The 24,716-nt window shown below is 39.0% G+C and overlaps 2 protein-coding genes across 10 annotated transcripts in view; both read left to right on the top strand.

The window, feature by feature from the left end:
* SPTY2D1 (SPT2 chromatin protein domain containing 1) overlaps positions 1–4,387 on the top strand; it is a 20,057-nt gene extending 15,670 nt beyond the window's left edge. For 6 of the 7 annotated variants that reach the window (XM_075754999.1, XM_075754992.1, XM_075754996.1 and 3 more), the window contains one exon: positions 1,028–4,387. In XM_075754999.1, the coding sequence (XP_075611114.1) occupies positions 1,028–1,124 (97 nt within the window). In that variant the 3' untranslated portion in view covers positions 1,125–4,387. The remainder of the gene's footprint in view (positions 1–1,027) is intronic. The other variant, XM_075754994.1, reaches the window with a different exon arrangement.
* Positions 1,029–24,716, top strand: part of UEVLD (UEV and lactate/malate dehyrogenase domains) — a 27,195-nt gene continuing 3,507 nt past the window's right edge. The window contains exons 1-11 of one of the 3 annotated variants that reach the window (XM_075755001.1): positions 1,029–1,134; positions 14,518–14,602; positions 15,260–15,322; positions 16,080–16,243; positions 17,248–17,383; positions 18,717–18,841; positions 20,012–20,117; positions 21,827–21,997; positions 22,951–23,124; positions 23,691–23,775; positions 24,426–24,549. In XM_075755001.1, coding sequence (XP_075611116.1) covers positions 1,132–1,134; positions 14,518–14,602; positions 15,260–15,322; positions 16,080–16,243; positions 17,248–17,383; positions 18,717–18,841; positions 20,012–20,117; positions 21,827–21,997; positions 22,951–23,124; positions 23,691–23,775; positions 24,426–24,549 — 1,236 coding nt within the window. In that variant the 5' untranslated portion in view covers positions 1,029–1,131. Of the gene's footprint in view, positions 1,135–12,530; positions 12,599–14,517; positions 14,603–15,259; positions 15,323–16,079; positions 16,244–17,247; positions 17,384–18,716; positions 18,842–20,011; positions 20,118–21,826; positions 21,998–22,131; positions 22,925–22,950; positions 23,125–23,690; positions 23,776–24,425; positions 24,550–24,716 lie in introns of those variants that run through there. The other 2 variants (XM_075755000.1, XM_075755002.1) reach the window with 2 other exon arrangements.

Genomic DNA, 24,716 nt, shown 5'->3' on the forward strand with positions numbered 1-24,716 from the left:
ATAGATCCTTGATGTGTTATTTCTATTCTTAATTTGGAAGACTGCAGCTTCTGACTCTAGAATTCAAGATGACTTTGCTATGCTTGTTAGGCATAAAATCCATTTTAGAGCCTGTACTGGAACAATTTAGCCCAGAACAGTTAAATCTTCATTGTCATGTGCTTGAACCTTTTGCATCGAGGCGTATGCTACGCTGCCTTATGTTCCTTCATAATGAGCTATGGATGCACAAATGCACTTGGTAGGGCTGTAAAAGAGGCAGTAGCTGATGACAAAATGTAATTTTGCCACACCCATTCCTAGTCCCAAACCAGCAAGACTATCCAGCCCTTATTTATTGAAGAGGTGATCAGTGGTTGCAGATACTGTTTTAAGTATTGCTTTCAACATACTCACTTCTAGGAAGCCAAAGAAATTATGCAGGGACTTAGCTAGAACCTGCTGTATTAGCAGAGCCTCTTCCATGGGCCTGCTCACCAGAGTCATGCGGCTAGCTGGACTGAGGCTGGAGCAGTGTTGTGCTTGTAGCTACCTGAATGGTGCCTCAAGCCAGGAAGTTGCAACAACATCTTTTGTTTCTCCACCACTTGACACCTCCATTCTCTCCCTTGCCAGTGCCAAGGGTTTAGGTGGCTCTCAGAAGTTGATGAGAGTCAGTCCTGCTATGACTTGTATGTAAGAGTTACATTGGCAAGAACTGATGGATGTGTTTTGGCAGCTTCTTTTCAGGGGAAAAAAAAAATGACCTTTCATATTAAAATCAGGGGTTTTCACAATCTTGATATTTTTGTAACAAAAGTTTTAAGTAACCTTCCTTTAAAAGATCTGATTCTAATCTAATTATTATATCTTGATTTCTTAAAGCTGTATTCTTGCTATAATTAAAGAAAACTTATTATTTTTGAACTGATCTAAAATTTTTGCTCAAATCAGCTGTAATAATTCTAGGATTGCTTTTCTTGGGGTGGTAGAAGTTAAATTTCATGTTTGAGTAGCCGTATATAAAGGATTTAATCTTATTTGGCAGCTTGAGACTCGGTGTTCAGGAGGACTTAGAAGAATTGAGACGGGAAGAAGAAGAGTTGAAGCGCAAGAGACAGTCTAAGAAGCTGAGGACACGTTAACTGACTTATGGTGTTGACTTTGTTCATTTTTTCTGCTACCCTCTGCCTCCATACATCTCTTATTCTACTTCAGTTTCCATTTGCTTGTTAGAGGGCAAAAGAATATTTAAAGGGATTAAAGTACTGAAAAGCAAGGCTTTAGTTTGACCTAAAGATATTTATTTTTAATACTTGCCAGGGTTGGTTTTTTATGAAGAAATTAATGCACTAATGCATATTAAGTGGAATAAAATTAATAGATGTTTCCATTGATTAAACCAGTTCAAGATGCCAGCAGAAATATTGACTAGCTATGCACTGACTTGGAACTGTGTGGGCCCATATACCAGTAAACTAATTTTGCATTCACTTGAAAGGAATAGCGTTCTTGTTCCCTGATATTTCTTGAGATTTAGAGAAATTGCTTTATATCCTACTCTGTCTCCCAACTTGAGCCTCAAAGTATTGAAATTGTCATCTTCTGTACAGAAGCAGCTTGGGTATAAATTCAGCTGTTGCCACAGATGTTCAAAGCAATAAAGTGCTGCATATTTTCTGATTTGAAGACCCATAAAAATAATTTGAACCTCTTTAGTTTTAAACAGAAAAGTGCATGTCATTTGCAAATTGTGCAGTTAAAGATATGGCCAAAAGATTATAGTGGCTTTTGCTGTCTGGAATTCCAATGCCAATCTAACTCAGTATGATAAATACACACCCTGACAACAGGAATTTCTAGTGTTTGTATGTAACTTGTGCTTTTGGGCTCAAGCTTATGCTTGGGACTTCTTTTCCTGCCCTGTAAATCTTCACATTTGTTTAACAGCTTCTGCTGCTTTTACAAATTGTGTACGGTGCACATGTTTTTTCTTGCATTAAACATCTGATGTGTTAAATGATTTAAAATGTGAAGCAGTCATTTATCTAATTAGGTTTACTATTTAGAAAGCACATCAGAATTAAGTTTTGTTAGAATGTATTTGCAGCTCTTCAATATTAACAACTTCATGTTAACTAGTTAATACTTGTGATTAAATTCATCAAACCAAAAATCTAAAATGCATAGCAGGAGAGTTAGTTCAGTTACTTACCTTAATGCCCATATTTGCACATTATTTCTAACTATGCACTTAAAGACTGTTTCTTTCAGTAACTGAATTTGTTTACAATCAGCACAGGGCTCATGTAAGTCTACAAGAGTTGTACGGAGAGTCTGAATCTCAAATCTGGCATTATATCTGCTTTGATTTCCCCAGGTTGCCCTTCAAAGCTCACCAGTATCACTACTTGACTTTTCTTCAAGCTCCAGGACTCCATTGATAGTACCTCTGGCATCAGCTGCTGAGGCTGTTACGTTTTAATGCTAGAAGTTCTTGAAAAAGTACAAAAAGGGGCTTTGGGTGCTTGTTGGGGGTGGGAAAAAAAGTAAAGGAATAAAAAAGAAAAATCACCTTGTAATAAAATGACAAAGGAACCTTTCCTGTCAGGGAGCTGTTCTTAACAGTGCTGCTTCTAGAAGCAGTTCAGATAGCAACCTGTAAGGAACAATCTTGGAAGCTGCTGAATTTTAAACATCTGAATCTTAATGTAAGAAAAAACAGATTTGCCTCTGAGATGTTTTCTGTCAATGGTGTACCATTTCACTGTCTCAGTAAAACACTGACATGAGTAAGCTATTGGGATAGATTCTATAAACTAATTCAGTATTAGCTGACTGGGAGCCCAGATGAAGATGCCATCCTTGCTCCTGTGTATTTTTAACTTAATATATTAACTAACAAAAACTTTCTCAGTTTATGCACTTGAGACCATGCAAGATAGTGTAACCTCACTGCTTCTCTAGAAGTGTCTTGTATCCACTCTGCTTCATTGGGACCATCTAAAATTTTCTGTTGTAGTTCCTAGAATTATCCATTCAAGATGATGAACACTGGGACCATGATCAAGTTACTGGCTTTTTTTACTTTTTAATTCTTTTTCTAGCTGGACAAAGGCTCTAGGTCTGTCAGCCCAGACAGCTACATCAGCTGTCAGCAACTTCCTGCCTGGTTGGGGAAAAAGTCTCTTATGAAGCAAAAGAAATATATTAATTCAGAATTGATTTAGTTGGGAATTAAATCTGCATTTCAGATAAATATAGGTTAAATAAAACCTTATTGTTTCACCCCTTTCTGATTATTTAACCATGCAAGATCAGTTAAATTTCTTAATCTGTAAAGCACTTTGTAATTTCTCTTTTAGATGGTGACTGGAATGTACTCTGCTAGCCTCCCTAAGACACTGTATAACTGTTTCTTCACACACTGATCATTGCCTAAATTTTGTCTATTTCATATGAAAAATTATTCAAAAATACATTTGTAATTTTACAGTCCAGAAGTACTTTCTCAAAATTGGCATGGGATGCTAATGGTTTTCAAATTTTGTACAAATGTTTAGGTTTTAATGTGTTTGCATTTGCTGCATATTTGTAAATTGACTAAGAAGGAGCTAAATTATTGTTCTTAATTCCTCATCTTTATATCCAAAAACATGTTTACTATTTGCTAGATTAATCTAATGAGAGTACTTTAGTACTTGTCCAAAGTGTATCTGAATTTGAGGTTAAGAAAAACTGTAAGAATGCTTATATTGGTTTATGAAGATCTGATGTCAAGCTAATGATTTAATTGTATTTAATGAAATTCTGGTTTGGTTTTTAGATTTTTAATTCACTGTTTGACAATGTGCCTTTTTTGCTAAATTGTGTCAAAAAAACCCCATGAATGTAGGAGTATAAAAAGGTTGGTTGGTTTCTTCTATCTCAGATTCTATATCCTTAAACTTGATAGTGTGAAGTGACATACTTTTCATAAAACCCTTCCAGGTCTGGCTTTGATTGCACAATTACAGTAGCTACTTCTTTACTGCTAATGCTAAATCAAATGAAGGGCACTTTCTACTGATGACTACTTTTTGAAAATGTCTTGTATTTACATTTGAGCTGTATTTCACTTTACAGCGATGTCTTTTGGAGGCCAGGGTTTTGCATATCACAGGAAGCCTTAGTGTGCAACTCTGTGCTGTGCTTTAAAATAAAAATCTTTCAAGAAGTATATGAGATCTCTATGAAATCTGGATTTATTTTTGTGTAAAGCCCAAAATATTGTCCAGGAAAACTAATTCTCTATTTTTTTTGCATTTTGTAACATAATCTAGTAGCTGATGCATATTTCTAGATATAGCATATTTCTGGAGACCAAAACATGTCAGAAAATAAATATATGGAGAGACTGGTGTTAAAATTGTGATGAATGTACTTCTATTTATTTTGGTGAGTGGGTGTGATGCAATATTAAGTGTTAGTGTGTAAATAAGGGTGCTTGTAGTTTTAGCCAATGGTGTGTTTTTCCTTTGGGGATATCATTTGTGCACAATGTCTTTTTACACAATGTGACAAATCAGGTTAAAAACTCGTACATAGCATAACTGTTTTCTGGTGCTGTCAAGAAAGTGTATACTTTTGCACACACCAAATGCATATAAGTTTTGCAGAATATATATACAATAAATTACAGGCATTAAACATTTTACTGCTATTTCTCATTGGTTTACTTTATGGAAGATTTTCCAGAATTCTTTCCTGGTGGTTTCTTCTGAGCTGTCACATACAACAGATGAATGTTCTCCCAAGAATTTTTCTCTTGTTCTCATGCAGCTAGCAAGAATGTATGAAAAAATTAATGGAGTCACTTAAGGATTCAGAAAAGATATGAAAATTGTTGGTGTCTCCTGCTGCTTAGGCTTGTGACATAATATATATTTGGATGTACATGTATTTTAGAATTATATACACAAGTGTGCTGGTTCCTTTAATCTCTTCCATTTGGAGTGTGGTGTTTCATTCTGCAGTTTCATGAGCAGTATCTTTCTTGGAGTCTTTTTCCCATGTAAAGAATCTGAACCCCCTCGATTGCTCTTCTCCTCTGGAACGGGTGACTGCCTCACACATAGAGGTAAATACCAGTGACTGTTCTGACCAGCTACTGCTGCAACCCACTTCCGAATAAATAAATGAGTACACATCAAAGTGAGCCTTTCCTTTGAAACAGCAATGCTTGCACACTCTTGGGCTTAAAATTATTTTTTAATCATATTGCAAAGTAGCATTTCATCAGTGTCCTATGAGTACCTTGTTTTGAAGGCATGAAATCTTACCTTGTTTGGAATTCCCTTGAGATTATTAATGTATCTTAACAGCTGTAATCAGTCATTAGTTCAAAGCAAATATATTCTGCTCAGGTGGAGGGTGATTCTACATTGAGGAGTTATCTTAATCCAGCCAGTAAAGCTGTACTTCTCTGGAAGCAATAAAATTGTTTTACTCAGGTTTGGGAAAAAAATAGAGGTATCCCTCATTTGAGGGCAGTTTTTAGTTGTAATTTATTTGAAATAGCATTTTAGTTCCACAAGGCAGAGCTGCAGTTCAATCATCCCATAGGTAGCCTTTTCTTACCACTTGAAATGCATATGGAAATGTTTTTCTTCCCATGAGCCTAAGGATCCAAAAAGCTTTTGACATGTCATGCTTAACATACCTTATGGTATGAAATTACTTCAGGAACCTCTCCTGTCATTAATCAAACATGTCATCAGTTTAGTCCTAACTTCTCTGTCCACAGCTGATGAATGGTGGTGTTTTACCAAACTATCTGGTGTCGATTTGTTTTGAGGATTTTTTCTGTTCAGATCTTCATGGGAGATTGGGTTTTACCTATATCCTTTTCCCTGCACTGGCTAATCATACTTTGTGTGTGTGCTAGATGCAACTTCTGCCCAGTTTCTCAACTTTCCTCAGTTGAGGAAAGGCAAGTGTCTGATGCCATCTCCTATTATGCTATGTGTGTGAAAATTGATAGCAGTTGACAATTTAAAGAGAACAAAGAGCTTCAGTGGGTGTTTTTTTTCTTGTTAAAGCAATAGGCTTGATTCTGACTTGAAAAACAGTTGAGTGTAGCGTTCCAGGTTTTATAGTGCACTGGGAATAACTATGAGAGCCTACTTATGTGTGTAAAAGGATGCTTTTGAATACCTTACATGTACTTCTCAATGTATTTAACTCCTTTTGGGGACTTCATGAGAGGTAACTAGCTTCCTTGCATGATACAACTAAGGACACATGATGTTTGTTATGGGTCTGTCCTCAGCTTCCTATCACAATAATTCTCCTCCCTGCCAGGTTCTTCCAGCTCTTGTGTTGCATGAATACTTTGTGGTCCTTCAACATATCCAATATGTCATGATATTTATCCAGACAAAGAAGTGATGTATATGTTAGAGTACTACACCTGTTGATTGACCTGCTGCTCTGCAATTGATAAAGGACTCTAATTGTTGTTTTTGTACAGGTGGGGCACTAATGTGAGTCAATCCACTTTATCTGGTTCTTGTCTGGTTTTGAGACCACTACAGCCAAATGTGACTGTAAATGATGCATAGACAGGCAGCCTGGTCAGAAGGTGAATCTTCAGAGTTCACATGGAGTGACGTGCTGTTAACAATCCTCTTCCCCCAGCCAAAACAAGTGAACCAGCAAGCCCTTTATTAACCCAGTTTCTGTTTGCTAGCTGCGTTTACAAAGGCAATGTGTTGATGGCAATGTGTAGTGTGTGATGTGACCCAGGGCTATGGGGAGCCCTGTCTGAGCGGTGTGAGAGATGCTGAAACTCGCAGGGAAAATTAACTATTTTGTGGAAGACTGCTGCCATATGCAGTTGGCAATGAGGTTTGATGTGCCTCAAAACTGCTGGTTTAAATCCAGCCTTAGTTGAATGGTGTTTTTAAACTGATAGTTATGACATGTTAAATGGTGACAGTGTAGTTCACACACAGGTGTCTTACTGGTTGTTCAAAAGAAAGATGAACACTGAGATAAATAATACTCTTGCTCATGATATTTCCAGAGCTAAAGCCAGTTTGGGTTTTGTGAGGAAATGCATTCCTGCTACTTGTGTTGCAGTTGGGCTTCATTTCAGTATCTGGGATGATCACTCAAGCGTATTTCAGCAGTGCAAATTTTGCCCATGGCATTTAATATTTATAAGTTCAACTGGTAACTTCCATTTCATTACTCTTAATTTGGACAACTCATAGTATTGCATGATTTTCTCCACTGGAGAAAATTCTTTGACTACTTTGAATTGTAGTTTCCTGTTATTAAGAACCCTTTCCCTTGGCTTTGCTCCATGCCGGCATACCTAGAGATATAGGATGCCTGTGGGTAAGCAGAAGACGACGACTAGTATTTAGAGTATGAAAGCTTTTAAGACAACAACAATGTCATTCTCTTGTGTGGAGCTGAATAAAATTCAAAAGCCACACGCTGTAGAACTACCTTTATGCTCCATGAGACTGTCACTTTATTTTGCCCTCTCCCTTATCTAAGAAACTGCAGCCTATTTTCTGTAAAATTAACCATCTTAACTTTTCTACCAAGTCTTGAAGAAAATATTTCAGTCAGTAAGAGGACTCATATGGCTAGCAAAATGAATACATAGGGTGAGCTTTTATGGAGAAAGGAGTAATAAAATAAGATTTGGATGTATTGCTCAATAAATGCCAGTTTGGGGAATTTTCTGTAGCTTGTTTAGTAAGAATATATGCAAAATACTATGGCCTCATTTGGAAGAGCACGGTGTTACCAGTTGCACAGGCTTTACCAGATTATTTGTGTTGAAATGTGATGTGCATTTCATTTGAAAGCTTTGCTAGAGCAGAGACAAGTGTTTGATAATATATGACTTGATCCTGAAAGCTAAGTTTCATATTTTTACCTCTAGAAATCACATAAACTTAGAATTGATACAAAATCAAAGAAATTTTTATTCAAACTCTGGCCAATAGTCAAATAGAATAAAAGAATGAACATTTCTGTAGCAGATTAAAATTTAGTATGTCCAGTAAAGGACATCTGATTACTGTCTTGCAGCCACCCATGGATGGTGTAAGGCAAGGTGTGTTTATCTTCAAGAGTGCATTTAACAGAACACCCTCATTGCTCATGGAGCTGTTGGTATTTCTCCATCTGGCCATGTTTAACTTCAGCACTGGCCTACCTCATACTATGGCCCATTGAAGCATGTGTGTAAACATAAACAGATAAAGTAAATAACCGGCAGAAAATATCTTTGGAAATGACAATTGTACAACTGGCTTCCTCCTTGCTTAATGCTTGGGAGGTGCTGTCGTGAATGGGTGATTCAGATCGCTTAAAAAAAACCACTGTCAAAGGTATTAGCAAAAGTGGTTTTAATATGATGTTGTAAAAGTGTGACTTGGTAAACCTTGCCATTGAGCTTTGTTCTGTTACTGTACAGCACAATCTTTTGAACAATGATTCAAAGTTCCCATGGCACAAATCAAAGTTACCATACTACAAGGTTATGCATGATATCGGTCACTATCAAAGATCTGCCACTGGTAAAAGGTCCCTCTGCCTCAAGGAGCAACCTTGAGAGGTGTCCCAGTTCAAGGGCAGATCACTGCCATGCAGCCACACTGCCTAGCGCGGAGAGCTCAGAGGCGGCTCATTGAGGCTGTCACGTTTATGGGATGAAGTGGTTGGCTCGCAGTCAGATGACATGCAATGGGAAAGGTATGCATGAGACTCCTTGTACCCACAGCTTTCTTTGTTCCTTGATTAATGAGTCTTGGAAAAGCCACCTGCTATTCATGTGTTAATCGCATGATTGGTGTTCCAAGCTCATATGCATCGATGCTCACTGTGTCACTCTGCTCCTTTGTGGGTTTTTGGAGAACAGATTGGAACTAGGAGAGGAGTTGGCCAGGCTACAGCTCAGGCCTTCACCTCCTTTGGTGGCTGTACCAAACTACTGCTAGTTTGGTTAAGGAATCCAGTGCATCCATCACAGGTGCTGGGCTAGGGAACTTGAGAGCTACCTTCAGAAACCAAATTATAGAAGGGAACTTTAGTAATAGAAGGTAGAGACCAAGTGGTGGCGGGGAGAGGAACTACTAGAGGATGGATACAGGGTGGTACATGGGGTAACAAGGCTGTGTTCTGTGTGGGCAGAACATGAGCCTGCTGCAAGATGTTTCATTACCTAGAGATTAGTTGGCATTAGGAACTGTTAACTTAATATGGAGTTATTAATTGCAAATGATGTTTAGAGCAGACTTTGAGTCAGAGAGCACAGGCATACAGCTCTGAATTGAAAGGAGAGTTTGAATGGTGAGCACTAAGAAACTTGGATCTGTAGTTTGGGTGCAGGCTTAGTCAAGGGTCACCTCTAAGCCTTGCACAGAAACAGTATTACTACTTTCATTCTTGAGACCATACTGGCATGTCACTACCAAGGGCGTGTTGTTACTGGTCTGGTTTCTATGATTATTTTGGTTATGTACGCACATAAAGATTTTTAGAAGTGTTTCCAAACACCTAACCTACTAATAACCATAAATATCTATCAGACTTTCCTTGTTGTTTTTACTGTGAAATAGGGAGACTAACAATTTACATGCTTGACATGAAAAATTTAAAAGGAATGCTGTGTTCTCAAACATTAGTCTGTGCTAGGACCTTTGTGAAACAAAATGATTTCCAAATTGTCTCTTAAAAGGGTTTAGATAAATGTTCATGCAGAATGATGTTATAGGGTTTGCTGTTTCCACCCTCCAAAAAAGCATGTAGCCATGGAGCCTGTAGGAGGCTGGGGTGAAGGCAGGTGCCATGCTGATGTCCCAGACCAGAGCTCTCGGGGTCCCAGTAAAGCTTTAACTTCCTGTTCTTCCTACCACAAACCTCAGGTTGCCCAGAATACTTCCCCATTTACAGAGAGTCTCTACCACAGCGCCCACCACCCCAGATAATGCAGTGTGCAAGGTTATACTGGTGATGGTCCCGGAGACAAACTTTCTCCTTGTCGGGGCAAGGTCTTCTCTGGGCCAGTGGCGACAGAGCACCTAGGGCGCTGCTGGCCTCGCATGTACACTGCAGAGTAGGGCTAGGGGCTTGGAGGTGATGTGCCGGGTTGCTGCTGCTGTCTCATGCATCCTGCCCTGCAACTGCTCACCTGGAGGTCAGCAGCTTCTGCACAAATATGGGCCTTGAGGAAGAGTAGGACCTAGCAAAGTGAGACCACCAGGACAGAGGAAAGGTGGTCATCACCGTATCTCCTCTTCACAGGGAGCCAGTCCTGATGAGTTTGGCATCCTACCCTAGGTCTCGCCCATTCAAGAGGTCCCATAACCCTTTCTCTCTCGCCCTGGGGTTCACAAACCCCTAGCAGTCACTCACTAGGGGCTGAGTGCCAGCTGGGCTGTTTCCAGCACTCCCACTGCTCCTGCAGCCATGGGACACTGTCCTAGATGCCATGCTATGGTTTCTGCATCTGGACGGGCTTTCACAACTCTGGATGCAAGATGCTGCTGTGAATCCACCTAGATGGGATTCACAAGTGCAATAAAGACCAATATGTAATCGTCCTAGCATCCTATTGGAGGAAAAGATAAGGTCAGTTTCTCTTCTTTAAGCTGAGTCATCTGTTAGTATCTCCTTTCTGAAACTTAGTTGCATTGAATGCAGACAGCTGGAAACTAAAGTATATGCTCTACACTATACATCAGCCTCTGATATGGAGAGCATCATATCACAATAAACAATATTTAAAAATAATCAGATGCTGATTCATTGAGAAAGCTCAAAGGGCCAGAAAGCAGATCCTCAGTGTGCGTAACTTGCTGTAGTTCAGCAGACTTATAACGTATTCTGGCAGAAGGCCTGTGCTGCTGCTTAAAAAAAGCGTATTTCAGGTTCTGCCTTGTTAGTGAAGTGTGCAGGAATCACTTAAAATCTAAAAGCATTCTTCTAGGAGTTCTGCTAGTGATATTATAACCTCCTTTTGCATAAAACAGCTAACACCTTTGCAGGGATGCAGATTTATTTTGAACTTGCCTCACAGTACTACTTCAGTATTATTCACAAAACAAACAATATCCAAAAGGTAATGACCATTGAACAATTGTTTGCAGAACTTCATTACTGAAGAGGTAGTGTGTTTGCTGGGCAAAAGATGCATAGCACGTGCTGGAATCTGCAATGCAAATTCTTGATGGACTGGTCTTTAGCAGTTCAGTTCTGTGGCTTTCCTTTAAGGCTGTGGTACTCTCCAAACTCAACTCTGAAACTGTAAGGTTATTCATTATGTCACAGACAACAATTTCAGCACAGAAATAGAACAGCATCAGTAACCAATACATCTGATGGAAAAACTCGATAAAGGTTGTTTTAAACGTAATTATTTTCTGCTATGGCTGTACCAACAACCACATGTGCTCTTGGTTATTGTCTGCCTCAGGCCTCACATCAGGGAGGAAGGAAAAAATTGTGTGAGTTTTCTTGAGGAGATCTTACTCCTTGTAGAAAAGTGCTATTGTTAAGTTTGCTTTGTTCTGTTATGATCTGGCAGTTTTCTGGTAATTATGCGGATAGGACTGGCATTTGTCCTATCAGAAGCCATCAGACTTCCGAGGCTCACTTTCCAAAAGGTGGTTTTCTGGTATCCTTACTATGTGGTAGGGAGGCTTAAAAAATAAGAGGTAGATTAATGTAGGGAAAGAAGTTCATTCCAGATTTTTATTTACATACTTGTAACTCCATAAAGTTGCAAATCAGTTGTGATACTGTCAACACAGAGGGAAGGAATCCCCAAATCCCTATAATATGCATGGTTTTATACCTGAGATTACTTCTCTGTTATTGCACACAGCCAGATTACATTCAAAATTCATGTTAGCTTAGTGAGAGAAGAAATAGAAAGGAAAGGAGGACAGTAGCTGAGAACTGTCTGGCACTGTCATGCCTTAGAAGCAATCTGCTGGAGGAGCATTTGTTCAGCTCCTGCATGGGCTCTGTAATGTTTTTCTGCAGATTTCATTTTTCCAGCGCAGGAAACGGCAGGCATACTCCAGGATACGCACCTGCCAAGTGGGTGCCCCAGGAGCAGCGTGTGGGGAGCCCACAAGACCTCTGTTCTCCAGCCACAAGTGCCGTGTGTGGCATACCCCCTTGCCTGTCCTCTTGAAGAACGTGTCTCAGTGGGCTCCCGCGTAGCACCTTGGTGGTTTGGGTTTTTTTGCCCACAGATTTCAGCCTTTTACTAAAGGCTGCAGCCCGGCTGGCAGGTTGGTGTGCACTGTGATGTGTGGAAATGGCACCCAGCTGAGAGCTCTCTGCATTCACCTGTCGCAGTAACGTACTGAAGCGTTTCTTTGACCTCCCGCTAGCAGATACATTAGAAGGAATTTTTTTTTAAAGGGCGCTTTTTAAATTATTATTTTCACGATTCCCCTGGACAAGGCCGGGCTGCGGCCGAGACGCCCGGGCAGCCGCCCGGAGGGCCCGCAGCGCCCCGCGCAAGGGCTGTTGGGAGGCGCCGCGGCCCGGCCTTGCCGCCATGGCGTTCGCGGAGGAGGCGCTGAGGAAGCAGCTGGGCAAGGTGGGGGCGCGCGAGCCCCTCCGGCTGTGGAACTGCCGCGCGGCAGGCGGGGGGTAGGGGGGGGAGAGGAGGAAGGGTTGTGGAAAACGCCGAGTTTTTCGGCGGGGCGGAGGGAACGGAGTGGTTCACCTGAGGCAGTGAGTAAAGAGGCAGTGCCCGGCGGCCCCCGGTCGGCAAAAGTTCCCGCGAGCCTAAAAATGAGGTGCTGGGAGGGGAAGGGCAGCGCTGAGGGGGTCGTGCACTTCGGCCACCCTCCCGTTCCCTGCCGGCAGCGCGCTGCCGTCTTTCATTTCGTGATCGTCGCTTCTAAAAGGCTTCTGTCGATTCGGGGTGCAGGATTTACATTGCCTTAGTGCAGCTGAGTTTAAAGTTGCGCCACGCGTAATTTTATCCCTGTGGTGCATGACATAGTAACGCGTGTGATGTGATGCATGCAATTGCAACCTTACTCTGTATGAAGAGTTAATTTCTGGGGGGGCTTTTTTTGTGACAGTCCCTGCAGTAGTATCTCCACGCTTTAGAAACACAGATTTATTTTTATAGCATCTCTCTGAGGTAAAGATGTTTTAATTTCCATATGAGAAACTGAGGTATGCATATTTAAATTTTGGGCATTCCAAATTATTTTAGGTGCAAAATGAGAAAGATCTGTATCTGACGCACCTCATAAATCTTCTGATCTTTAGAAAAGATCAAAGTATTTAATAGGAATGCCTCATTTTGCATTACAAATAAAAAGGAGTTCAGCTGAGGAAAGATGGCTTTGATTTCACAACCAGATGTATCAGCAGTTCTGAAAATGTCTGAAGTTGTGTAGACATTCTTAATTTGGGCACCTTGGATTTATTTTTTGGTTTTTTACTGCTCGACTGTGCAATATCCTGTAAGACTGAATGGGAAGAAGCTGACTAAAAGTTGTTTCTTTTCAGCAGCTTGGTGTTTTCCTGTACAAAGCTGAAAATAATTGTGCCATCCACATAGCTGTAGTATTGCTGCTGTTTCTGGTGAGGTGCCTTACTGAAAACTTTGCAGATTTTGGCTACTACTTCATGACAAGTATTCCAGTGCATTGAATGGCTCTTTAAGGCGCTGTCAGGCTGCAGTTGTGTTTGCTTAGGCGAGGGTTCCAGGACAATTCCATACTTCCTAAAATGAGAAGCAGATGCTCTAATCTAGGAAATGGAAAATATTTTTCTTAAGTTTCAGATGTGGGAGGATGCAAATCTTTTGGAAGTTCAGGTGTCGGACTGGCTGGGGACAGTCTAAATGAAGTAGCAGTGATTCAGTCTTGCTGATAATTACTTTCAGATCACATTTCAAGCATCAGTAATTCTTCTAATCTGTGGGCAGGTTTTCTGCAGGCAGGAAAGAGCATTATTTTGTTTGAATTTTCTCAGCTCTGAGGGACAGTTTAAACATGGAAAAAATTTCCCAGAGGCTAATTACTTATGCATTTCATATGTTTGGGGAAATCGACATCTTATGAAACTCTTCTAAAATGTGTGCAGGTAGATCTGAGTTTTTAGTAGTAACTGTGTCAGGTAATAATAAGATGACTTCTTTTTTCTAAGGTTTATGTTTTTATATTGTTTTTCATTATTGTGTGCAGAGGAGACTAAATTTTATTAAACCTCACATAGCTGTAAAGAGGAAGGAATTGTATATAAGGAGTGATGATCAGAATTTGAGTTCTAATGTAGCGACAGCAGACCTGCAGTACCTTTTTAAAGCTTTTTTTATCCAATATTTTGAGAATTTATTTCACACCAAAACTACTTATAATACTACAAGTAATTATTACCTTCACCTTCTTGTGTTTTTACCTTCTCTTGGTGCCTTTTACCCATCTCTGATAATGAACGAAAAAATGTTTGAAGTGAAACTTTTTTCTGATTTTTTTTTTCCTCCCCCCTTCCCAGTATAAGTTCAGAGACCTGACCATAGAAGAACTAAAGAATGTCCACAGGACATACCCAAACTTCACATTCTCCATGAACACATACAGTAAGAAGTGATACAGTTACTTTGAACTAATGGTGGGGATTCTTAGTTGCCATAAATTCAGAGTGTATATAATAGAATCTAAATAGCGCGAGTATCTTTCAGTTGTGTTCGTATCTTTATTTTGACTTGCAGTAAAATTTCTTATGCCGTGGGAATATTTTTGAAAGCTCTTCCAAGAATGCATATGTATAAAAACCTAAGTGACTCATTCACTAAATTTCATTGTATTTTAACTTGTCAGTAATTATAGAAGATTAATGTTTTTTTAAATTCTTTGTATGTAACAGCGTTTTTCCCATATCCCATGATTGTATTGAAAGTATTTTGATGCCTTTAGCTTATCAAGTCTAACTCCCAGAATCCCTCAGCCTGACTGGAAGTTCCTATACCACCAGAATTACCCAGGACAAGGGATTTTCAGACTAGTGATATGCTTAGTTGTACCAATACAGTTTTCATTAAGATTCCATTAAGGAATTATCTCAAAGGGGGAGGAGGGACCTTAGTAACATTCTAACCTTGGTTCTTTCAGGAGCAGTGTATTTGAATTCTAAAGAAAAATTAGTGGTGTATATTGATAGTTGTGGATTGGATTTCCATGCCAGATTCAAAAGGATTTGTTGTTGTTATTTTTTGAAATAATGTTTTTAATTTCAGCCTTCAAGGATGGATCCCAGAAGGACCTCCTGAATTTTAGTGGTACTGTTCCAGTGAAATATGGTATGATAAAGCAAATATTATTTCTTTACCAGTTATGAATCGAATTGTAAAATATGTTGGGTATCGCCTCTTAACAATATACTGTGCAGCTTCTTTAAAGGTACCTATAAAGGGTTTTGCATGGATTGTCTGAAGCCACCTCTACTGCATAAACAAGTGCCTTCATGTGCACACAGATGCTGAAATAAGGTGGAATTAATTAGATAAGTCAATTAACTATTAAAAAAGTCATGTAGTGTGAGACTGTGTAGGCAAACTCTTTGGTTCTAGTGGAGGTTGCATGAACTCTACAAGCCCTGTGCTTGTATAGGCAGTGTCCAAAAATAACTAGTAAGTAATTTTTTATTTTTAACTTCAAGCCTTTGAAGTCTGAAGTAAACCTCTTAATAGATGCCTCTTTGCATCAGTTGTTGAGTCCTAAAATAAATATGAAATGGGTACCTGTAAGAGATTTCTTTGCCCAGAAAAGGGGGCATGTTCGCTGATAGAATACCCTGGGAAACAAAACAACAACAAAGCTTTGTATCAAGAAAGACACAATCGGTAGCACTTCAAGTTGATCCAGTCAAGTCTGTTCTTATTAACTAGCCTGAGTAACATAAATACTTTCCAGTATGAATCTAGAAAGTGATCTGTCAGGCTTTTTTTCTTTGTTATTACAAAGTGTGAATCACATGCGCGCACACACACACACTTGGTTTTTAGTGCGTCTTCTCAATGCAGAAGCTAGTAATGGCTTTTATTTTGTGTTGAACAGGTAATTCCTATAATATACCTATTCATCTGTGGATTCTGGATTCTCATCCCTTTGCTCCCCCCATTTGCTTCCTGAAGCCGACTGTGAACATGGGCATTTCAGTGGGAAAGCATGTTGATGCTCATGGCAGGATTTATTTGCCCTACCTGCAAAACTGGAGCCATGTAAGAGGTGGAGTGGCTGACGGGAGGGAAGGATTTGGGAATAGTGCATAGTATCATATGGAGATCAGTGGAAAGGAACGGGTAGGGTTTGGGGCTTTTTGGTTTTTGTATTTGTTAATCTTAAATATGCAATGATTATGCAAAGAGAAGCAGAATGCTGTGTCTCTTGCAATTACAGCTCTCAGTCGGAAGCAATTGTAAAGGAAGTTATAAGTGATTGTAAGGAAAATTATTTTAAGCTGAAGAAAAAAGGGACTGACCTTGTTACAAAGCAATGTAAGCCTCATGATACGCTTTCCTTTGTTGCTGTGAATAGTGAATAATACTAGACCAATTGGGTATCCCTCAAGAAAGTTCAGTGGAAGTTTCTACCTATCAGCAGAAATCTGAAACATCAGCACAGAGATTCAAAAGCCAATGATGTTGCTAAATGATTTTATGCACTGTATTAAATAAGTTACTTAAATATGACTGCCAGGCCAGTAAAAATGATTTATTGAATGCTAGTTTTCTGAAATGGATGGGATATATTTTACATGATCAATAGAGAAGTTCCCATGGGAACTTCTACTGACTTCACTGTGTTTTTCCCCAAAGGAGGACTGAATTGCCAAAACTCTGGACAGTTAAGCTCGTCTGAGAAGGCTGAACTGTCTTTCCTTTATCTATGATTTGTCCCATTTATAATAAGGGATGTGGCTATATCAAAGGTTTCCATATGTTCATGGATGCATTCAAAATCTAGTTGCACTGGTAATTTCAATTTTATAGTTGCTTTTTGTTAAATTCTTTTTAACCCATACTCCTGTTTGGAAAGTATCTTCTCAAAAAGCGAGGCTTGTCTTTCCCTTAAGTGTTTATGCAAGTGTTAAGGGTGTCAGTATTTGTAATTTGATTAAATTTTGTATAACTATAGCTCTTGGTGAACTTCTGCAGTTTACAGCTGATACCACTATATGAAATAGCTAGTCAACTCTTTTGTCTTCTATATTGCTATATTTCAGCCTAAATCAACGGTTATTGGATTAATCAAGGAAATGATTACAAAATTTGAGGAAGAGCTCCCTTTGTATTCACTGTCATCTTCTGATGCAGCCAGGCAATCGGAACTTCTTTCCTACATTGCAAAGATTACTGAAGGTGTGGATGTTTCCATGTATTTGTTTGTAATGTTCTTATACAATGTATGTTTTATTTGTTGTTAATAACTTGATATCACAAAGATGCCTACGCAGTTTTAATATCTGAATTTTTGGTGTTTGCATGTCCACAGTGTTTGGTATTTTCTCTGTATAATGAAAAGTGCCTCTTTTTGAGCAGAGAGCTCAGATTCTCTTTATTTGAGTAAGCATCTAATTTTGGATGTTTGCATTTAAGCCTACTGAAAAATACCGTAGATTTGGTACTACTCATTTGTTGGAAGTTACTGCAGCAAAACTCAGTTTGAGATCTTGTGGAAGGGAAATTGATGGTTGAATGATTTTTATTATAAACAATTTGATTTTACCCAGTCACAGTCACTCATTCTTTCAGATCTCATTCACTCACACTCTCACATCCACAGTCGCAAGCCCTGAGGCCCGTCTGACCACAATCACTGGTGTACAACGCTGAGGACAAAGAATGCTGGCCGTTGAGTCTGTATCATGTCTCTTGGGTTCTTGTTCAGTTATGACAAGCTGATTTTGGACTTGTCTTTTATACCATTTGGGAGTAGATGCTATCTGGCATTTTCGACTCATTATTTTCTCTCACCCATTGTAAGTCTGGGGCAAAATTCCTGAATTTCACTGTTCTCACATTTTCTTTATCTGGGTATTTTATGGCTCCAGTCCCGTTGTTCTTCATCCCGGCACATTTTCTTCAGGTCAGTCTTGTCTTCTTCCTTCTTTTAGTGAAATCACGGATGGTGATCTGTGGCAAAACTTTCCCTTTAGCCTTTTTCTGCTGTTTCTTCTGGTAATTACAGACACATACATGCTTGTGAGCACACACATGTATGTGCACACAATACACATTTCTCGGCAATCTTAATATTTCTGTTATAAATCTCTCTGCATTATACTCAGAATGGGAATCATCGTGTTAACCAGTAGCATTGGCTAAACAACCTCAGGTTGTTGTATTTTGATCAAATTCCATTTTGCATATCTTTTCAAAATATGAAATCTTTTACAAAATTTATGACCATGGTATATATTCACACCTGTAACAGTAGCAAAGGGAATATTGTTTGTATGGTTTTAGCATCTAGCTTCTTGCTATGGTTATGCTTATATTTTCTACTTAGTGAAAAAAACATTTCTATCCAGAGAGGAATATTTGTGTTTTACACCTTACAAGTTTTGATGAAATTTGTGGTCAGGCTTGACTGCTGTTTTGAAGAAGTTTATGTAATTTGGTTTAACTCTGGCACAACCATGACCCTTCATGAAGCAGCAATACTAAGTTTGTGGTTTTCTTTTAATTGTAGGAGAGACTGACACGAAATCAAAGAGTAAAATTGGTGGAGGGAAAACCAAAGGATGTTTTAACAAAATTACTGTCGTTGGAGCTGGAGATCTTGGCATTGCATGTGTGCTAGCAGTTGCAGCAAAGGTACATAATCATTATAAATAGCAACAGATGCGATTAGTAGAGAGGCTTTCAATCTAGTTCTTAGTGTCTGACACGTAGAAATAACTCAGCAGTTTTAATAGCCATGTCACTCCTTATGTCATTTGCCTCTTCAGCTAACTTAGGGACACACAGAAGTGTTAGTTTCTGCCCTGTTTTCTCAGTCAGCTTTTTAAATACAAAGGGTTGAATATTGAATTCACTGTCCTGGTTTTGGCTGGGATAGATTTAATATTCTTCCTAGCGGCTGGTATACTGCTGTGTTTTGGATTTAGGATGCAAATAATGTTGCTAACACGCTAATATTTTAGTTGTTGCTAAGCAGTCACGGACTTCTCAGCTTCTCGTACTGGCCTGACAATGAGAAGGCGGGAGGCGCCCAAGAAGCTGGGAGGGCACACAGCCAGGGCAGCTGACCCAAACTGACCAAAGGGAGATGCCATACCATGTGATATCATGCTCAGTATATAACTGGGGGGTTGGCCAGGAGGTGGCATGGCTCGGGAACTAGCTGAGCATTGGCTTTGAGTGGTGAGCAGTTGTGCTGTGCATCACTTGTTTTGTTGTTGTTGATGATGATGATTATTATTATTTTCCTTTTCTGTCCTATTCAACTGTCTTTATCTCAACCCACGAGTTTCACTTTTTTTTCTCTTTTCAATTCTCTCCCCCATCCCACAGGAGAGGGGGGGGAGTGAGCAAATGGCTGCGTGGTTGTTTTAGCTGCCTGCTGGATTAAGGGATGACATTCACTTATATTGAAAATCCTTAGTTAAAAGGTTCTTGCCTGAGTGGTAGCCTCTTACAGTTGGGATCTTCTAGTCCACTGGAAAAGGATAATCTGTATATGGTCTGTACTTCATTACAGCTATATGCTTAGAGACAACAGTAACATCAACACTTACAACTTCCCGGAGATGTTTTGGGGAGGTTTTTGTTGGTTTGTTTTGTAATGTGTTATTTTCCGATTAAACTCACTAAATTATTTTTCTTGTGATTTGACATAATTTTGGTCAGTAATTTTGTTTGGTTTATACACAGTACATACAACAAACACTGGAATGGGAGGAATACTGGTTTTCATTCCTCACCCCCACAAAAACAAGTTTTGGGTTGTTTTATTGTTGATCTGCATTATTTTTATTCATACAGGGTGCTGCAGACAAGGTGGTTCTTTTGGATCTTTCTGAAGGTGCAGCAAAAGGAGGGACCATGGACTTGGAAATCTTTGCTCTGCCAAATGTGGAGATCAGCAAAGGTATTAGATATTGGTTCTAGAATGAGAGTGATTACTGTACTGTGTGTGCTTGTGTTCGTTTTAGTAAGAGCAGGATGCTTGGGGAGATACAGAGGCTTTGGTGTATAGGCCATCTTTTTAAAACAATGTCGTTATCTTTTCATAGCTTCTTGCTTTTCTTCATCTTTTTGGGATAAAATTGGGAAGGGAGGGTTCAGCAAAGCTTATATCACTTTAATTCTGTTTATAGAGGTAGAGGTATGCAAGCCTGTACTTCCAGGGTAAGAGGCTAATGCTGAAATTGGACTTGTGCAGAAATGTAGAGAAGCCGAGCTAGTGCACATGGCCAGTAGTTCTTAAACATTATCACTGCATATTCAAACAATTAGTTCTTAACAATCTTGTCCTCAATTAGCTATGAGTGTACAATTCAACAGAGTTGATGCCATGTATCCATAATTAGTGATGATGGCTACGGTTTTTGGTCTTAGTCGCACAGGTTGAGGTGATGTGGCTTAAAAGCTCTTCCACAGAAGAAGCTGGAACCAAATTGAGCAACTTCCCTGTTCTTCCTTGCTTGTCTGTTGTGGTTTTATGTTCCTTGCACCCTCTGAAAGATAAAACGGAGGGCTTTCTTGTTCTTCTGATGTAATTTATCTTATTTTGGGGACAGGGACTTGTTCTGGTTCCACCAGGCATCTTATCTGCTTATTCTGCACCTGACATTGCCTGCTCTTCATACTTTGATCTTATCTTGCAGGTTTTACTGCTAGCGTATTTTTTCCTGCACCCTGGTTGTGCAAACATACCACAAATCTCCATTTGTGCTTTTGTGGTTAGTTATTATATATTTACATTTAGCTGTGGTACAAAAAGCTTGTATGTTGTTGCTGTCTATGCTATTAGTAGTGTTACAGTATTACAAAATGCTTGTATGCTGTCACCTGTTATTTTAGTATGCTTATATCTAGACTTGGGACAAGCTGGTATTAATTATATCCTCCTTAGTATGCTTCCAGTTTTTCAGTGTTCTAGGCCTCTGCTTTGGCTTCACCTGGTTCCAGAAGTGGTATGACAGTCAAATTACTTTGTTTTTGTGTCCAGGCTGATCACCTGTATGGTAATCAGATATTCAGAGTTACCTGCTCAAGGGAGCTGTGACTTAGCAATTTCTACAGCAAATGTAGTTGTGTATTTTCTTTGGCTAATAAATATATGTCTTTTACTTGAGTTAATAAATAGACTTCGGGAACACTTTCTATGGTTGTCTACACATCTTTGATTGAGCTGTGAGATCAAAAATTATAGAAGCCTCAGATAAAGGAGTAAAAGTCTTTCCCTTTCTTGAAAAATCAGAATAACCATGAAGGAGCTTTTTCACGGATTTTTTTTTTTTTTTCCCTATCTTGCCAAGAAAATTTGGAAAAGCTTATCTGTCAACTACATCTAGATGTTTTCTGGTCTCTGCTCTGTAATCTTGCACTAATTGCAGTCCACCTTCTGTGTTTGCCAACTGTGAAACAGGAAAAGTAGTTCTGCGGGAGAGCTGTGTTTTACAGGTACTGTGGAAGTGCCTCAAATTCTACATTGGGGGATATGGGAGGAGACAGGAAGGGAAGAATCCCTAAGTTGGATGCTGCAGTTCAGCCTTTAGGACAGCTCTTTGTTTTGCATCCAAAACTTGGTAGAATGAGATAAATTTAAAAAACGTATTTTCTTTATATTTTCAGATTTTTCTGCTTCAGCTGATTCAAAAGTTGTGGTACTTACAGTTAATTCTCTGGGTAATGCTCAGACTTACCTTGATGTCATACAAAGCAATGTGGATTTGTTCAGAGGAATTATCCCAGCAATATCACACTACAGTCAGAACACCATTCTCCTTGTTGCTTCTCATCCAGGTATGTTGGTACTTTTCCTAATGTTCTGTCCCTTGACTGGCTTTCTCTTTGGCCTGTTTTAAAAATATGTTACTGCCAAATACACCCACTTAGTAAAAAATTTTTGCTACTCTGAAAGATGTTTTCCTTTTCAGCTTTGAGCAGAACACTGTCTTTGAGGGTTTTTTTCTTTACTGTTACCAAGATAAAAGAAAATAGTATACTTTGTTTTGTATAAAAGGTATGTATTTCTGTATGTTTTTGTATGTAGTTTCCACCTGACTGTATCTACAAGATTAGCATCCATTGGCTGTTGTCTTGTCAGTTGTGAGTTTTACATACATGTTTCTCCTGTGCAGTAAGGATAGATGCGTGTGTGTTATGTGCCATATGATCAGACTCACAGACTACTAATAACATAACGTAGTGTTGATAATGAATGTTGCAGCTATGTTTTGGTGGAAAGTTTAAATCTGTTTGGTCAGTGATACTGTGAACTAAGACAAAGCAAAACCACTACTTAAAAGGGAAAGAAGTATATGTGAGCCTCACTGCCCTGTAAACACAGTGAAGACAGCCCTTTTCTATTTCTCAGGTGCTTCTTACCCTTCCTATCATTTAGAGCTGTGGAGATGGAGAAAAGAGTGCTTGCCAAATGAAAAGAAATTAAACACTGGCAGAATTAGTTTTAGAAGCATGTGAGATTTTTTGTAGAGGGAAGCATGGTGACTCATTCTGAAGTTTCACTTGACTTCTCTTAAAACTTTAGTTGGGCTGTGAATTTTCTCTACCTCCTCCCCACCTGGCTTGGTGGTTTAGGTTGAAATAAACTACTGATACATTCTTACATGCTTATACCTTTTCTGAAGTAAACAGCTTGGTCCTGAGTTTTTCATAATTGTGATTTGTAGTTTGCAGTTGTGTTGAATTTTGAGTGGTCCTTCATTGTCAATGTCTTTTTCTTTCATATATAGTTGAAGTAATGACATATGTGTCATGGAAGCTGAGTGCGTTTCCCAAAAGCAGAGTTATTGGAGTAGGTGCCAACCTAGATACTGAGAGATTTCAGTATATACTGACAAACAGTTTGAAAGCAGAGGTGCTGGCAAAAGGTGCTTGGATTGTTGGTGAACAAGGGGAAGACAAAGGTAAAGTATTGTGACTGTGAGTGTATAATGTCCTGGAAGTGCTTAAGTAATTGAGTAATGAAAGAATAATTGAGAAAAGTAATGAGAGTAGTCATAAACAGGGTGGTAGATTTTCATAATAATGGTTCTAAATAATACAGTTTTGCTGTGTGCCCAAGGCTATAGACCTGGAGTGACAGCAAAAGTATTCGACATTTGTCACAGTAAAAAAAAAAAACCCAAAAAAACCAACCTCAAATGCTTTTTATTTGGTATAACAATATAGGATGGAGGTATAGAAAGAGGAAGGAAATGTGGTATAATATATGGTGGGTTACTGCTAATGTAAGAATTATTGCATATTACTTAGCACTTGGCCAGAGACACTTGTTTAAAAACTACTATAGAGTTTATTTCAGCAGTCCAGGGAAACTTAGAAGGTCATCAACTACATTTGGGTTGTTGTGGAGGAAGGAAAGTTTGGAAAGCTTGAATTTATTATTTTTTTTTGCTTCTCCCCACCTTATTTGGTACCTATTTTAGTCACAGTTTAGAAGTGCATTTAAATGTTGGTTCTTTCTATTTAGTACCATCATGGACCAGTTGTAATTTAGTTGCAAATCAAACAGAAGCAATGGCTGCTTGTAACTCAAGGGAAAAGGTGGCTGACAGGTAACACCATTCTAATCTTAATATTTTTTTTTCTTCATGTTTAGGCACTTGATGTTTGCAATGTTTTTTCCTTCAGCTCTTTATGAAGAGGAGTTTGCTCTAAAATGTTCACACATTGAATTTATAGGAAATTGTAGCTCTGAGTGTCGTTCACTTTCATATATGTATATATGCCCACTGTTTTTCTGAAGCTCTCAAAAATGTTGTGCCTGTGACAATCTAAGGACAAGACAAACTTTGTAGAATACACTAGAATTTTAGAGCTGCCAGTTCGATTGTGTTTGGGGGAAAAAAAAAGTAGACAAGCCTTCTGGCACACTTTTCTTGGAGTTTGTATGGAAGCAGGTTTTTTCAAAGCAAAGTACATGTTTGGATCAATTTACCTGATTTAATTAGCCACATATTAGTTACACCTCTTGACAGAAAAGAGAGTAATTGTTATTAGCATGGGTAAAATATACATAAAGAAATTCTTTAAAGCAATTCTTAATTCCCTTCTGTTGTTTTCCAAAACAGAGAATCATGTTTTTATAGTACACTTTACCTGATATGGTACGCTTACTCTGTCTTTTGGCTTTTACATATAGACCAAAATAAGAATAATTAAAATCTAAACATCATGTTTTTCTCCTTTTCCTGGTTTTATATAGAGCTATGGAAGTTCTAAAGGGAAAAGGTCAGAGATCTTGGTCTGTTGGGCTCTCAGTTGCTGATTTGACTGACAGTATACTGAAAGATAAAAGAAAGGTTCATTCGGTATCCACTCTGGCAAAGGTAAATGTGTTATTAATACCTTTTGGTTAGCACTGTAATTATATTATTTATACTGGATATGACCATTGCCAACTGTATCCTGGGGTGCATCAAGCACGGCATTGCTAGCCAGTCTAGGGAAGTGACTGTCCCACTCTACACTGCATTGGTGCAGCCTCACCTCGAGT

The sequence above is a fragment of the Balearica regulorum genome, chromosome 5 (genome assembly GCF_011004875.1).
Source record: "Balearica regulorum gibbericeps isolate bBalReg1 chromosome 5, bBalReg1.pri, whole genome shotgun sequence".
Classification (NCBI taxonomy): Eukaryota; Metazoa; Chordata; class Aves; order Gruiformes; family Gruidae; genus Balearica; species Balearica regulorum.